Below are 15,105 nucleotides of genomic sequence, written 5' to 3' on the forward strand. Positions count from 1 at the left end.
GGTGAAAACCTGTGTGTCACCTGAATAAATGTCTGCAACTGAGCCATCAAGTCTGTCAGAGCAGCAGTGGGGTCCGCGTGTGTCATGAGAAAGTCCCCCGGGTGACGTTAAGCACTTCTTTGTCCGTTACTAACAGCTGGTTCTGAGCCAGAGGACTATATTTATGGAAGGAAAATGGAAGGAGAAACAGAAAAAAAAGCAGAAAGAGAAGGAGGGGGGGAGGAGGAAAGTCTGCTGAGCTCAGTCTCAGCTAAAAGCCGGCCATTAAACTAGGTGCCTTGTGCCCGAAACGATCAGACGCCCATGACATCTTAACTGCACTTTATCTTAACTGCTCCAGAACCTCAGTCGTTTCATTGTGAAAGCTCTAAGCGGGGCTTGTTTGTGCGTTGGCTAGAGGAGGCATTTCAATGAAACATCCCCAAAGGACCAAGTCAGATTGTTTCCCCGAGATTTCACTAAACATGTGTTTCCCGCCGATCCGTGACAGGATGCACGTCACAACCGTTTCTTTTGTTTTTACAAGTTTTGTCAAATTAAAGGTGCCATTTTGCATTTCTTTGGCGTTATTTACAGCTCGAGAGCTGTTCTGCTCACATGAAAGCCCCCACTCTGCAAGTGAAGTGGTGAAAAGAGGCTGAGTGTGTGAAATTGAAGGTGAAAATGACCCTGGGGTTATAAAGGCTGTAATTTTACCTCGTCTCAGAGCGTCCTTGTGCTGGAATGTGGCACCAGCATCCACGGCCAAATGTTTGAGCAGTTTTCAGCATCTCATTTTCTCCTGACTATAAGACCCGAACAGTTGATGGCAGTCACCCAAAACCCCAACTGAAGCTGAGAGGTGAAGTCATCCTCATTTCTTTTTATCTCTTATCATTCACTGTGACATAAATCACTGTTTGCTGTGTAAGTACTTCTTGTGAATCTGTATCTCTAGCATCCTTCCAGTAAATAAAAGTCAAATTCAAATGATAATTCTATAACAAATACACTGCAATAGCCAGTTGGGTCTTCCTGCTCAGTAGAATAGATTTGATCTGGCTGGAACTGTTTAAGAGCTTTCTGTAATCCTCCCTAAAGACTAAGAACACATCGGCTTCAGTCCAACAGACACAACCCCTGCCTGGCTAACTTTCAGACTGTTTAGCCTGGGCATTGTTTAAATTCCATCCAATCAACACATTGTAACGTGTATCCACTCTGTGTGTGTGTGTGTGTGTTCATGTGCACACGTCCAGACCTCTTTAACTCTTTAACGACTCCCAGAAACCCAAACTTTCTGAAGGCGCGCTGCCTCTTTCTAGAGAAAACTGTGTTTGAGGCCCCATCGACGCGACGCTGCTCCATCTACCAGCAAGAACATTTCCCCCAACGCTCCTCTTCTGGCAATGTGGCAGCGCATTAACCCGGTCTCTCTAGTAACCAGCCTTGTGCTAATGTCGTCCGTTTGCTCATACATTTTTTTTTTTTAATTGCGCAGGGGTCGGCTCTCCGATCGTCGAACCCTTCGTTGCGCTGGATCCACCCACCTTCACATTTGTGGCTGGTTTCGCTCTGGCGGTGGCCCGCGGGACATTTGCACTCGTAGGATCCCACGGTGTTGATGCAGTTACCTCCGGCACAAAGACCCGGCACCGCCTGGCACTCGTCCACATCTGAGAGAACAACAGAGAGACGTGGATGTTGTGTGAGAAGAGGTCGGAAGCAAAAGAAAGGATGAAGACTAATAATTACCGGCATTTGCATGTTATTGATTTGAGAGATGAAGCATCCTACAGTGTCTTAATCCTTATACCACGGAAACTGCAAAAAAACAGACTCAGACTAGCATCAAACTATTCCATAAAATATATACCTGTGTATTATTATAACGCTCAAAGCACACTTCTTTCTATTGCTAAAACACTCTTCTTCTTTCTTCACTCCTCTGTTCTAACTTGGCGCCGGCTCTGATGTCTAAGACCCCTTCCAGAAAGACCAACTCGAGCTCTTGTTTCAACAGGAAATGTCTTTTTAAATGTAAGTTTTTCCCAGCATTCAATGTGAGTCACTTTTCCCCAGTATTGGGCATATGTCAGAGGGTGGGGTCCTGTAAGAAACTGTGGAAACCTTCTATCCTGATCCCCCCCACACACACATGCAAACCAAGTGGGGTTTATAATCACCACTTTGTGCCATTCACTAAGCAGGACTCATGCATTGTTTTTGTGTGACTAAATGCGACGAGTTACTAATCCAAGACGTGCTTCTTTTCTGAACTACCCTCATGAATAATGTTCACACACTAAACAACATGTAGCTAGATGGATCGAGGTATTACATTACCTCCACCTACCTCTAAAAAACAACTACTACTAAAAAAAGTAGAGAAATAAACAGGATTTGGGAAAGATTTTAACTTAAATGCATGAACACAATTGGGTCAATCCGCCCGATTCTGCACAAGTTTGTGGATGGACTTGCTTCTGACCAAAGTAGCCAACAGTGCTACAGAGCCAGATACATTCTGGCCTGATGAACAGGCCGAGGGGCCTTTTGAATGGACATTCAGATATGCCCAGAACCCGCCGTCTTACAAACACCCTGTCAACATATCTGCCGATGAAGTCTAACGAGTGTTTGTGTAGGCCCGAAAATGTATGACTTTCAATCACGAACGTAAACAACTCTGGAGTTTGCTGCAATCCTCAACTTCCCAGCATAAATACTTGAACTTGATATGTTGAGCTCTGATACTGTTGAAGTGCGGCCAGGTGCTATGAGCTTCGGAAAAGAAAAACACAGTCCCCCTCTGTGACGGCTCCAGCAATACCTCAACCATCACAATCTGCCCAGGGTGGTGTTGGGTGTGTCCATGTGAGGCGAGCTGGACTGAAGCAACAAAGAGCCTGGCTGGGTTCATTTAACAGGGGACGCAAACTGCAAACGTTCTGGGACTCCATCAGCAGAGATGTTTATGAAGAAGGTTGATTTCTGTTTATATTTCCCCTTACTTTTTCTTTTATAGTCCCCGTATCTCATATTTTAGTCACAGCTCATACTGACACTGTAAAAAGAAATCACATTCAAAACGGTTCAAAGTGAGATGGATGTAATGTAAGGCTTTGATTGACGCCATTTTTCAAGGAGTATTCTAATAATAATTCTAATAATTCTAAGATCTGCATGGCTAAATCATGTCTCTTATTTGTTTGAATCCGATGTCAACAGTTCATCCAGTTGAGGTGACATAATCTTAAACATATGTGTTTGAATACCTTGTGGTCACATTGGGCTCTGCGTTTACTTCAAATCGTTTATATAAAATAACTAACCACAGGTTTTAATGCTAATCAGGGTCATTCTGACAGTTAATGATGCCAGGAGGTTGTTACACTCAAAAGTAAACCAATTCATTAACTGGGATGTTACGGAATGTAACTCCACCTAAAAAAACATAATTACTTTTCAAGAAAGCCCTTAAACATTTTATTAAAAGTTTCTGGAAAAATACACTTTATTGACCTTTGAGAATTATAAAACTATAAAAAAAATTCACAGGTAAGACTTTGAAGGAAGCCTTCCCCCAACTTCTTTTTTATCAAATAAAGGGCTGACAGTGGCCTTGTCACCAGGGCAACCACCAGATGGGACTGTGAGGTTTAGCACAACGGGAAATAACTGTGCAGAAACCTGGCTAACCAGAACTAAGGTCAGTTTACCACCATGGGGGATGTGGGTGGGAGTCACAGCTGGGACGATGACGGATAAAGTAACGGTTGCACTGACTGTCGTGGTGACTTCCTTCATCACTTTTAAAATGAAGCTCCTCCAGATGTTTGTCCAAGAGAGAGAGAGAGAGAGAGAGAGAGAGAGAGAGAGAGAGAGAGAGAGAGAGAGAGAGAGAGAGAGAGAGAGAGGCGTATGGGGTTGTACATGCTGCAGTCTGACCTTGGCAGGCTCCGGTGCGGATGTTGGGGATGAAGCCCCGCCTGCAGGGGTGTGGCTGGGCGGGGCACTGCTCACACGGGTGGCCCCACGCTCGACCAATGGTAGCGCAGCAGAGGGTCTTGGTGCAGACGATCCCACTGAGCTGACCCTGGCACATCTGGTTGTTCACCTGGGTGAAACATGGCCCAGTCCTGTAGTCTGCGGAGGGGAGGAGATAAAAGGCCTTTGTTTGACTTTTGATGGGTAAAATATATTTAACGAATCGTCGCTTCTGTTCATCGAATACATCTAGGTCAGATGAAGTACATAGTGGAGATTTTCTCTTTCTCGGTAATGCATACCTTCTTTGATATCTTCATTGTCATTTTTTCTTGTTAATTTGGACTAAAAACCAAATGGAGGAATGGATGTTGGAAAAAAAGAAACTGGCACAGCATTAGACAAGGATTTGACCTTTAAACACGTTTAATTGATCCAAGTGTTCCGTCTTTGAATCAACAATTGGCTTGTAAGGTCCAGCAGCAGCAGGTTTTAGCAGAACTTAAGAAGAACAATATGATAGTTGTCAGCAGCCTCACGTCACAGCACGTGAGTTCAAGTATTTTCCTGTTAAACCTGCTCAGAATAAACTGCCAAACACATCCAGATTGTTTCTTTTCCCCAGGAATTTTGAAATAGGATTTGAATGACTGGTATGCATTTATTCTGTGTTAACCCGTTGGACTGACTGAATCACATTCCCGAGCTCTAACTACGAGTCGGTGGTGGACTGAAACAGTGACGGCTTCTGTTTCCATCTATGTGACAGTGCAAGAGGGCCAATGGCAGCGTGCTCGTCTATGACCGTCGCCCCATGACAATCATTCCCCCACGAAAAACCAAACATCTGGGTGTTATTTTCAAGACAATGCACATTTTTGTGTCCAGAAACCCATAAGACGTCACACAACATGTGTTGCCAATAACACAAAAGCAACACAAATGTCTCATGGAAGCCAAGACAGATGTGTTGAAATGGCTGTTTCTATCCTTTTTTTGGAAAAGGACCGTTACGACAGGGAAGATAAGTAAATGCACGCAGCAAACAGATGTTGCAAGTAAACGCATTGTGGAAAAGACGCTCTCCTTCTTCAGTGATCATCTCACATTCTTGCTGCATTGCCCTTTTGCGAGTAAATTATGGCCTAACCTTGGTAAATACACTCAACAAAAGATCCTTTAACAATGATAAGATGTTACTTTTTTACAATCCCATTTAGCCGAATGATGGCTTCCTCTGTGCCAGAAACCCTCTGCTGTGGCACCGGACCAGAATATCTTCTTGTTTAGATGGCAGAACAGAATGACGTCGGAACATAGGAATCAGTGGGGATGTGTGGTGGGAGTCCTTCTCCAGACTTACTGGTTCCTTGTGCTACACGAAAAGGGGATCACAGAGAATGCCAGGGGACACGCGGAAAGAAAACGAAAAGAAGAAAAAAAGATCGAGGACAGTCAAGCAGGTGAACCTGAGCATGCGGAGTGCAGGTTGGGGTTCAGGCTAGTTCTCCCTCATCTCCTCGCCTGCTTTAGGTCTTTCGGTCTGTCTGCCTTCTACACTCGCTCGCTCTCCTTGTCGATGTGCCTTTTGATCTTCCGTCAACATCTCCATGTACCTTCACTACACTGTCCGTCACGCGCACCAAGCTCTTCATGTTCCTACTGAAGATAGAAAACTAGAACTTTTAGAATAGTCTTTTGTCCTAGAACCACTGGGTCTTCCCTTCCTGTCTTCCTGTCCCTCGTTATCAGCCTCCTTCACTTGTGTCTTTAATAAAGTCTGTGCTCTTTACTCCTTGGACCATTTCAACCAGTCCATATGCTTTGGTCATTAACCCATTCCCACCCATCCATACACTGATACCTGTACCATTCCATCGTTAAAACCAATTCATGCACCTATAGGAGCAATTTGGGCTTAGGGACACATGGACATGGACCAGCTGAGCTGGGGATTGAAGGACAACCTTCTCTATTATGCAGTCACAGAAGCCCAATGTGCAATTGATGGAAACAGGCTACATACAGCTTTAGTTGCACGCTGTTGATCTGTTCAATTTAGATTTTCATATTTTCTTTGCATTTGTTGACAGATCCAATATACAGTATCTATTGCTTGCCTTAACCCCTCCGACAGCAGCCATTGTTGCTTCTTTGTACACAGCTGCAATGAAACAATTGGCTGTCTTGTTGCGCAACTGAAAACAGATTGAATGGACATTAACGGAGAAAGAACGGAAGATTAATAAATAAGAAAAGCGGAGGAGGAAAAATATGCTGCTTCCAAACTTTCAGCCTTTGATTTAAGAAAAGACAGAACTGTTCCCTTCCTCAGAAGAGAAGCCCACACTCTGATCTTTCAGCAGAGGTAGACGGCAGCACAGCCAAGTTTAGCAGACTGTTCATGTGTGCTGAATTAACGATGTATGCACTTCCCCCACCACTCTCCTCTCTCTTCTACACCTGAAGGGAAACAGAATCTCTCCAAGCAGCGCCGTGGAGCTGCACCACAGCTTTCTTTAAAAGCCTAAAATAGCAAACAGGGAAATAGTGACCCCACAGAGTCCCAATCAGCATGTGTGTGTTGTGTTGGTATACACACGTTCCGTGGGTTGTGCGTGTAACGTCAGTGGACACGTGCACGCATTGGCTGGAGCAGGTTTCGGACAAGCGAGGAATCCAGACATCCTGACTCAGGCTCGCTGACAACATTCTGAAGTCATTTGGACGTATTAGTGTTCAAATTGCTCTACAGATGAAAAACATTTGGCAGATTCTCTCTTTTATCCGCTGACCACTCTTCAATCGTTCAAATCTCTGTCTCTCATCCAGATGTCTCCAGTCAATATCCGTATTTAGCATTTTTGTGCTATAGACTGACTGGAGTTTCATTTTAAAAGTTCATACGTATCAGCACTCTCAAGGAAATGCTGTAACTCAGCCCTGAGTTTGTTTAAAGCATTTGCAACCTTCCACTTATTCGTAATTCACATCAGAGGACGTTAACGGGCTCTGACCCTTCACAAATGATGATGTCCTCGTGTCGAAGCCAAACACATGATGTTCTGATATTGTAAAAAGATATTTATGAGACATCACAGCCCACTAATAAAAGTTGGATGAAAGGAAGATGAAATACTTTAAAGGCGGAGGTGAGAAAGTATTCAATCCTCTCTGGAAAGCAAAACCTTCAGGAAAACATTTTCCCATCAACAGCTGTGGGATCAGGGAGAGGGGACGGAGGCATTAACTTGTGCACTAGAAGGGAAGGAGAGATGAATAGCTATGGCCAAAGAGAAGAGGGAAAATACCACTTGTTCATTAATAACAGCCAAAGTATTCATAAAACTCCCAGTGGAAGAGGTCTGGTACGATAAGACGTTTGAAATATGAGTTTATCACATAAAAATCTAGCCAATATAAATCATACATAATTCCCTTTGACAAGAGGTCAACAGATCAAATGAGTCAAGAGAAGAAATATGTATATACATATAGACACCTATGTGTGTGTGTGTGTGTAACCCTCGATGGCCGCTACACTTTATACAGCTGGAAGAATTACCTAAATGCCACTAACCTGTTACATTCAAATACATTTTTTAACTTTCCTCTGTGGATGTGTGCGCGCGTGTGTGTGTTCATGTCTGGTTGGTGTGTTGAGACGCATTCTGGCAGGTCTTGCGGAATATCTGATTAGTACAGTTACTGACCTAAATAAATGATTCAAATGTTTTGATTTGTTTTTGATTGCATGTGTGTGTCTGTGTGTGTGCGTGCATGCATGCATCTGTATGTGTGTGTGTGTGTGTGTTTTTGGGAGGTTTATCCTCATCGTAGCCAACCAGAACCGTCTCTGGGAGTCTAAACAGTGCCATTATCAACAAGCTTAAAATCATTATTTTCTTTTACCCCTTCTCATTACTCCAGGAGAAAGTCTGCTGCCTTCATTTCGTCTACACCAGTTGCTCAAACGTGACAAAATGTTTTTGCACACACACACACACACACACAGTGTAGAACAACTGTGGGAAAATAGAAATGGGAGAGATAAGCACTCAGCAATCTTCAGCGATCTGGAAGCTTGTAGCCAACTGCTTTGTGTGAAACGGCTTCCGACAGGTTGTAAAATACTAGGAATTTGTGTCATTCATTGTGAAACGTGAATAAAGAAATAGTAATTGTGTGACTTTTTATGTTGGGGGGGCCTTGTTTTGCTTATATCCCTGCTGTAAATCTAACGTAACTCCCACAGCTCGTTTGGTGTGTTTTGGGTAACTTCCCATCACAATAGCGTTGAGCGGCGCAACCACTACTTGAGACTCTATTGAAAGCAGACGGTCCGTGGAAAAAAAGTAACATCGTCGAGCAAGTGGGCTCCATCAACAACCACCGCTCACGGGACACCGGTTACTTATTCGGACGGAGTAAATCAGCCCGCCCTCTTTACCCCGGCCAGATCAACGAGAGTCTCCATCGTCATCCCGTGAGGCCACTCAAGTATTGATTGGAACAAACCCCCGAGCCTCTAAATTTGAGCCTGGGGCACCGGTGAATCATTTCCTTATGACATGGTTCATCAAAATGTAGTGCCCTCGTGAAAAAGCACAAGCTAGAAAACGTCTCTTTAAATATGACGTTCCCGATCACGCTCAATGCATAACGTGATGACTTCACATTTCCAGACATGGATTTAGTCATAATGTAAGTTTTAACACTCTCAGCCCGTTTATGAATTAGGAATTTGCTCCTATACGTTGTGTCCTGCAGCAGAGATCCTGCGGATGTGCAAAACGCACGACACATGGGGTCTGGATTGAGAGGTAATGCCACGCCGCGTTACAGCGCATTTTATAGACTTGCTGTAAATCAAATCTAGCGCGGCTCCGAACTGGCTGCCTGGAGCAAGATTGACCTGCGCCTGCCCCCCCCCCCCCCCCGAGTCCCAGCATTCCAGGACTCAGCCGTCCTGTCCGGCCAGCCTCCCTCCACCGAAATAGCACAGCTTCCTACTACTTTCAGCACCTCGAGATACCCCCCCGACGTCCCTCGCCAGCCAAAATGAAAACCTATTAATGACAGAGGGCCGATGGTGGGAATTCTTTTAACTAACTCTAACTCTGTCTCTTGTTAAGCAAAGTCAATAAGACTCAAATGCCCACACACACACACACACACACACGGCTGCACGTGTACACACACCACAAACATGTTTCCCACCATAGTTGTTGACTTTCACTGCCCTAAAACATCACAGTTCATCGGGTGTATTCTCACTGAATCACACACTAAATCGACTGACTCACGTAGTCAATTACACAGACCTTCAAACCACAACGCACAACAGAGCTGTAAGAACACAAAGACCAGAGAGACACGGCATCCATTTCAGGCCGAACCCAATAATAAAAACATCTACTGGTCATTTATCAAAATGATTCAATTCTCTAAATCAATCTCCACATCCCACACACAGTCACTGGGCTCAATTACGCCGTCGATTTGACAAATTCAGCCCCACTCCTCGCACACTGAACACATACAAGTGCTCCCCTGTGACTCTACCTGAAGGCCCAGTCACCCCTTTCCCTGACACGGACAGTGTTTAGACTCCCTCCCACCGGGCTGTGTGTACACAGCTGGGGAGTCCATTTTCATTTTCACCCTTTTTCCCTCCCCTCTTCCTCCCCTCATTCCCTCTCTCTGTCTGCACGTTGGATTCCCTCGTACCTTGCTCCGCTCCTCATCGGTGAAATGTCCGCGATCACTCTACAAAGAAGGTCTATTCCGTCGGTCCTGTGGGGATGTTGGGTGGGGGGAGGGTTGGGGGGGTGGGGGAGGTGGGGGGGGGGATGTATTTATTGCCAGATGTCTGTCAGGCTCCGTCTGACAAACTCAACCCCCAAAAAGTTGTATTTTCCCAGAGAAAAAGCCAAGAGTTCGATGGAGAAATAATTTGAGGGATGGGGAGTAAGATGAAGGCTGCTATATAAGTTATATAAGTTAATGCGGTAGCCTCAGTTCAAAAAGGGAGGAAACAAGACAAGAGCACAAAAAGAAGGTTGGAGAAAGGCTGAGTGAGGAGGATACTATTTGAAGAAAACAGATGTTGTTTTTTTAAACACACACCTCGGTGCTGTAAATACAGTTCAACTACGGTGTATCACTAGGAAGAGGAATGAAGAAGAACAGTTCAAAGGCGAGAAGGGAGGGAAATTACAGGACTTCAACCTGAGTGTTCATTTACAGCAGGACAAGAAGATAAAAGTGGAAACTGAGGTTCAGAGAAAGGTGAATTTAGTGGTGGAGAATATCTGAAGGTGTAAAAAGCTCATTCGTTATATGAAAAAAAAAGGTGAACTAAGGATGAAAGCCAGCCGTCGAAACCCAGGTCTCTCTTTACCGTCCGCAATCACGGGACTGTGTCACCTTACTACCCGCCATCGCTTCCCACCAGACACATACCTCAGCGCTGTGTTCAGAGCTCAGGAGACCAACGCCCACTGTCTGTCTGAGCTGACTGCATGAAGTCATCCTCCAAGCACTGAAGTGATGAACTACCAGGGTACGTCTGTGCTGATAGCAGCAACACCCACAACTGCAAGACCACATCAAAGCCTTCCTGCTTCCATATCTTCCCTAAAACTACAGTGTGTGTGTGTGTGTTTGTGTGGGGAGTACTGATAAAAGTATAAAGAGTTCTTGTCTCCCAACCTTGATAAAGGCCATTTTAGTCAATGTGCACGATGGGGTTCATATTTTTTCCTTTTATCTTGCAGTATAATTATAAGTTATGACAATGTTTGACACACCGAATGAATTGCTGACAATGTTAAATATTTAGAGGTTAAAACCGATCCATGTTAGGAGTATTGGATCAAATTTAACAGTTAATTGGTCTGCAAAATCAAATCAATGGACGTTTATATTGTAATAACATTTCATGTTTTTATCTAAATAACACATTGGCTCATTCCTGTTGAGATGTCGACATTCTCTTATCTGAGCCATGAAGTGGGTAAGTACAATATTGTTATATGAGGTATTAATACAAAAACTACCCCAGAAAAGAGCAGGTTGTGAAATATTTTCTAAAATCTCCTGTACATTGCTTCATCACCCTTTGGATTTCTACACTCAAACACCAGACAATGTCTATTATCCTCAGGCCTGTGTCGTCCATACAAACTGAGCGGAAGGTAAAAAGAATCATGACCAGGTCAGGCTCTTACCTCTCTCGCACTGCGGGCCAGTGAAACCGTAGACACAGGCGCATCTGTTGGGCCCGATGCAGCGACCTCCATTCTGGCAGCCGCTCTCACACACGGCTACAGGAGGCCGAGGGGGAGAACAAGAGGGACTCACAAAGAATTCACGCACGCTCTCGCAGACATGCTAACACATCTCTTTGATTTCCTTTCGGCTCCAAATGACTTCACCTTTTTAATCACTTGCATCACCAACGTATCAACACATGCAGGTTTTTGTGTTCTTGAAGTAGATGACGTCGTCTCTTAAGTCAATGACAGCGGCTCTTTTCATCTTTTTACAATATTTTCATCTTTCAGACATTTTGGTCCTTATAGCTACTAACAGGTGACATATTGCAGGTGACGCACATACACACATACACACACACACACACACACGTGCATAAGGTTACACTCACGCTGTCCACAGTGGTTGCCCGTGAAGCCCTTTGTGCAGGAGCACGAGTCCTCTGCACAGCTGCCTCCATTCATGCACCGGACATTACAGGATGGAACTGTGGGAGAGAGGACAGAGAGGACAGAGGGGACAGAGGGGACAGAGGGGACAGAGAGGGAGATAGTCGGGGGTTATGGGTAGGAATTAGGAATGGGAAAGGGCACAAAGAAAAAAAAAGTGTAAACATAAGGCACAGGACGCAATTTTATCACATAATAGTACAGCAAATTGTTGTTTATTGGAGGTTTTATTCAAAATCTTAGACCAAAGCTGATCTTTTAGGAAATGAAAGGTTAGGAATGAATGGATTAAGTCATCACATACTTCATTATATTATTACCCCGTTAAAGCACGCATTGTTTGAGTTGTTCCTCCGGAGAGTGGAGCGACTATACGCACGTTAACACACTCAGAGGCTTTTCGCCGCTTTAGTTGGGTTTGCACAACGCCGGCGTTTCTTTGGCAGCTTTAGATGAGCAGACAAGGCTCAAGGCTCAAGGCTCCCCCCTCCCCAGGCCACAAAACTCAATTTAATCAAGCAGACTTTTGGGGGTAGGCAATAAGTCGAGCCAGCTGTATGCTACTAGTCAGTCAGTCAGGAATTCGCTGAGAGGAGATGGAAACTGGCTGAAGGGGTGAAGAAGTGCTACAAAGCACGATGCACAGGGTGGGAGATTTAAGAGGAAGAATGGGAGTGACTTCAGTGTGTAAACAAAGCAGCAGTGCTGTGTCCAGGTGGTACAGGTATTGTGATGTCAAGTAAGGGTCTGTGATGGGGCCGATTTGACTCTTTAGACACTTTATGAGGGAAACTGTTCTGGCAGAGAGCCTTTTAGTGCAGACATCTACAGTTGTAGATGCTAAAAAATGTATTCCCTTCATGTACCCACGCATCCTTATTTCTTTCATCCTGACTCAAGAGGATCATTTATTGCATTTAAGTCTCCTTGTCCCGTCCTTTCTCCTTCTTCTTTCTTCCTCCCACTGTTTCCACAGCACCTTTCATGCTCTTCTGTCTATATCTTCATCTCAAGTTCAACGTTAATTTCCTCTCCTTCTCTCCTATCTCCATCTGTCTGTTTATGTATCCTTCGCTCTTTAAAATGTCTGGCATGCAGTGCTGTGCAGCAGAAGGGAAATGACTGAGCTTCCCGATAGCTGAGGTCGTCTAATGAGACTTTCAGAGTTTGCACTCTTGCCAAACTTCAGGTACTTGAGTCGTTATAATCCACCCACCTCATTCTGACTGTACCCAAACACACTAAATATGACCTGTGTGAGTCAGTGAGTGCATGTACTCTTTGGTGGCTTTTCCTTGTGATCATTCATGGCTGCCTTACCGGCAGATTACACATTTCAGACCTCAGTTGCAAAAGTCAAAGACCGATTCTTGGACGCGGAGCGTGTGAAGCCGAGGTGTAATTCACCGAAATGCATCCCAAGACTGGAAGGAATTCCAGTAAACTTTCTCATGTGCAACACTTGGCAGACTTTACGTGCAGATTTGGCAGACACAACTTTTTGTCTGGATTGGGACTGATGGCAACATGTGGTGATGAATCCAAGCCAATTCTTTTGGGACTCTGGGGCAGGCTGGGTTTATCTGTCAGTGTACTGATGTGCTGTCTCTCTCTCTCGTTCTCTCCCTTCTTCTCAGTCACTCTCACAGGAGATGTGCATGATGTTCCTTCTGAGACCGACACAGTACTCTTAGGACTTTTTCTTAATTTGAGGCCAAGAACAGAAGTAGTTATGTGAAACCTGAGTATTGCTTTCAGTGATTTCAGCTTTCTTTGGAACAAACTGTGGAGAAAACCTCGAGAGCTAAAGACGACTTGGATAAAGTCTTGCATTTTTTTCTAATCCTGTCCCTCACCACAGATATTGATCAAGAAGATGAACTCTCTGCCCTCAGAAAAAAAAAACGAGGCTAATGGGACAGGTGCTGGAAAGGCATGTGCATCGGGTGCCATGTTTTTCTTTCTGCAACTGGAACTACACGGGAAAAGGAAGAGGAAGAGGGGGGGGGAGACACAAACAAGCACATTTGGAGACAGAAGGAGGTGATCTCACTGGTAAACCTCGCCTCTCGCTCCCCCTCCTCATTGCACTTCATCCCCCACAGGTGGAGGGAGATGGTATGTTCCAGTGTCCCGTGCCTGGAAAGCTGCACATAAGCAATAGGGGGAAGTGCATCTGTGTGTGTGTATGTGTGTGTGTGTGTGTGTGTCTGTGTGTGTTTCTTCCAGACATTCAGCAAAAGGAGTCGGGTGCTGCTTTGCGGCACCAACAATGCACTTCTGTACTCTGGTAGTGTTGCCGGTGAGCTGCTCACATCTGGGTGTTTTTTACGAGAGGCAGCGAAACACAGGAAGTCCCAGCGCGTGTGTTGAGCGTGTGTGTGTGTGTCTGATGGAAAACTTAAGAGCTTTATGGCTGTGTTTTGTCCTGGTTGGCAGACCCCCCCCATCAAGGATCAGTGGCAAGTCAGCCTCAGTTAGGACATGGATGGGCAAAGAAGTGAAACAGGGAGCTGCATGAGATGCTGTCAAAGCAGGTTAGAAGATCTATTTCCATCATATGAAACGTCACAGCATTCAAAATCTAATTAAAAAGGCCTCCTTCTGCATTCCCAGGACTCACTGAGCTCCTAGTCAATATTCAATGGAAGCCTGTCAGTCGAGAGACAGCTGGTTCTCAGCATTAGGGCAAGAACGTCCCTGGTAATGATTTTGTAATCGTGGTTAAGGGAGGACGAGGTTATAAAGACGGCCCTGTGCGACTTCCAGCCCTAAACAGTGTGTATATTACAAGGGTGACTTGTAGCATCAATCTCCCTTGTCTGGGGATTAACACGTAACTCCAAGTTGTCAGTGCAGGAGTGTCTTCTCCTGGCCAGAAGTCTCCGACACAGACAGTTGTAAAAAACATTTATTTACTTATTAATTTGTCGTGTTCACTGACAGTTGTATATTTATCTCATTCCGTAAAGCTCGTTGACCTCTGACCTCAATGAAAGCAGCCAGAGAGGGCAAACCAGGGTTTTTTGCAGTGATAAACTCCTTACAGCGCACATTTCCCATATACTAGTCGTTTAACAATGTAGCTGTCTCTGAATATTATCATACATAATAACCAAACACTTCATTCTCTCCCTCTGCACTGCTTGTAAACCTGTTGCAAAGCCCCCCCCCCCCCAATAAATCCCCGTTGGGGAAAGCTGAGAAGCACAGCGTGTGACGACCAGCTCGGTACAGCTCTGCTAAGCTTTCACTCTAATGTATCACTTCACTTTCTAGCCTCATTCCTGCCCCTGAGGAACATGACTTCATAACTCTTGCCAAAGCCCTGACTCTGCAGGATATATGTGTGCGGATCCTGCAATTCAAGTCAGAGGCCGATTTTCTCCTCCACCCCTCAATGCTCTTC

At 44.8% G+C, this 15,105-nt stretch overlaps 1 protein-coding gene across 1 annotated transcript in view; it reads right to left on the bottom strand.

Moving 5' to 3' along the window:
- fbn2b (fibrillin 2b) overlaps positions 1–15,105 on the bottom strand; it is a 48,816-nt gene that overhangs the window by 22,783 nt on the left and 10,928 nt on the right. Inside the window, exons 5-8 of the mRNA XM_062563469.1 lie at positions 11,639–11,734; positions 11,202–11,297; positions 3,931–4,128; positions 1,530–1,655 (exon numbers count right to left, since the gene is read on the bottom strand). Coding sequence (XP_062419453.1) covers positions 1,530–1,655; positions 3,931–4,128; positions 11,202–11,297; positions 11,639–11,734 — 516 coding nt within the window. The remainder of the gene's footprint in view (positions 1–1,529; positions 1,656–3,930; positions 4,129–11,201; positions 11,298–11,638; positions 11,735–15,105) is intronic.

This window comes from Pungitius pungitius, chromosome 7, assembly GCF_949316345.1.
Source record: "Pungitius pungitius chromosome 7, fPunPun2.1, whole genome shotgun sequence".
Lineage (NCBI taxonomy): Eukaryota > Metazoa > Chordata > Actinopteri > Perciformes > Gasterosteidae > Pungitius > Pungitius pungitius.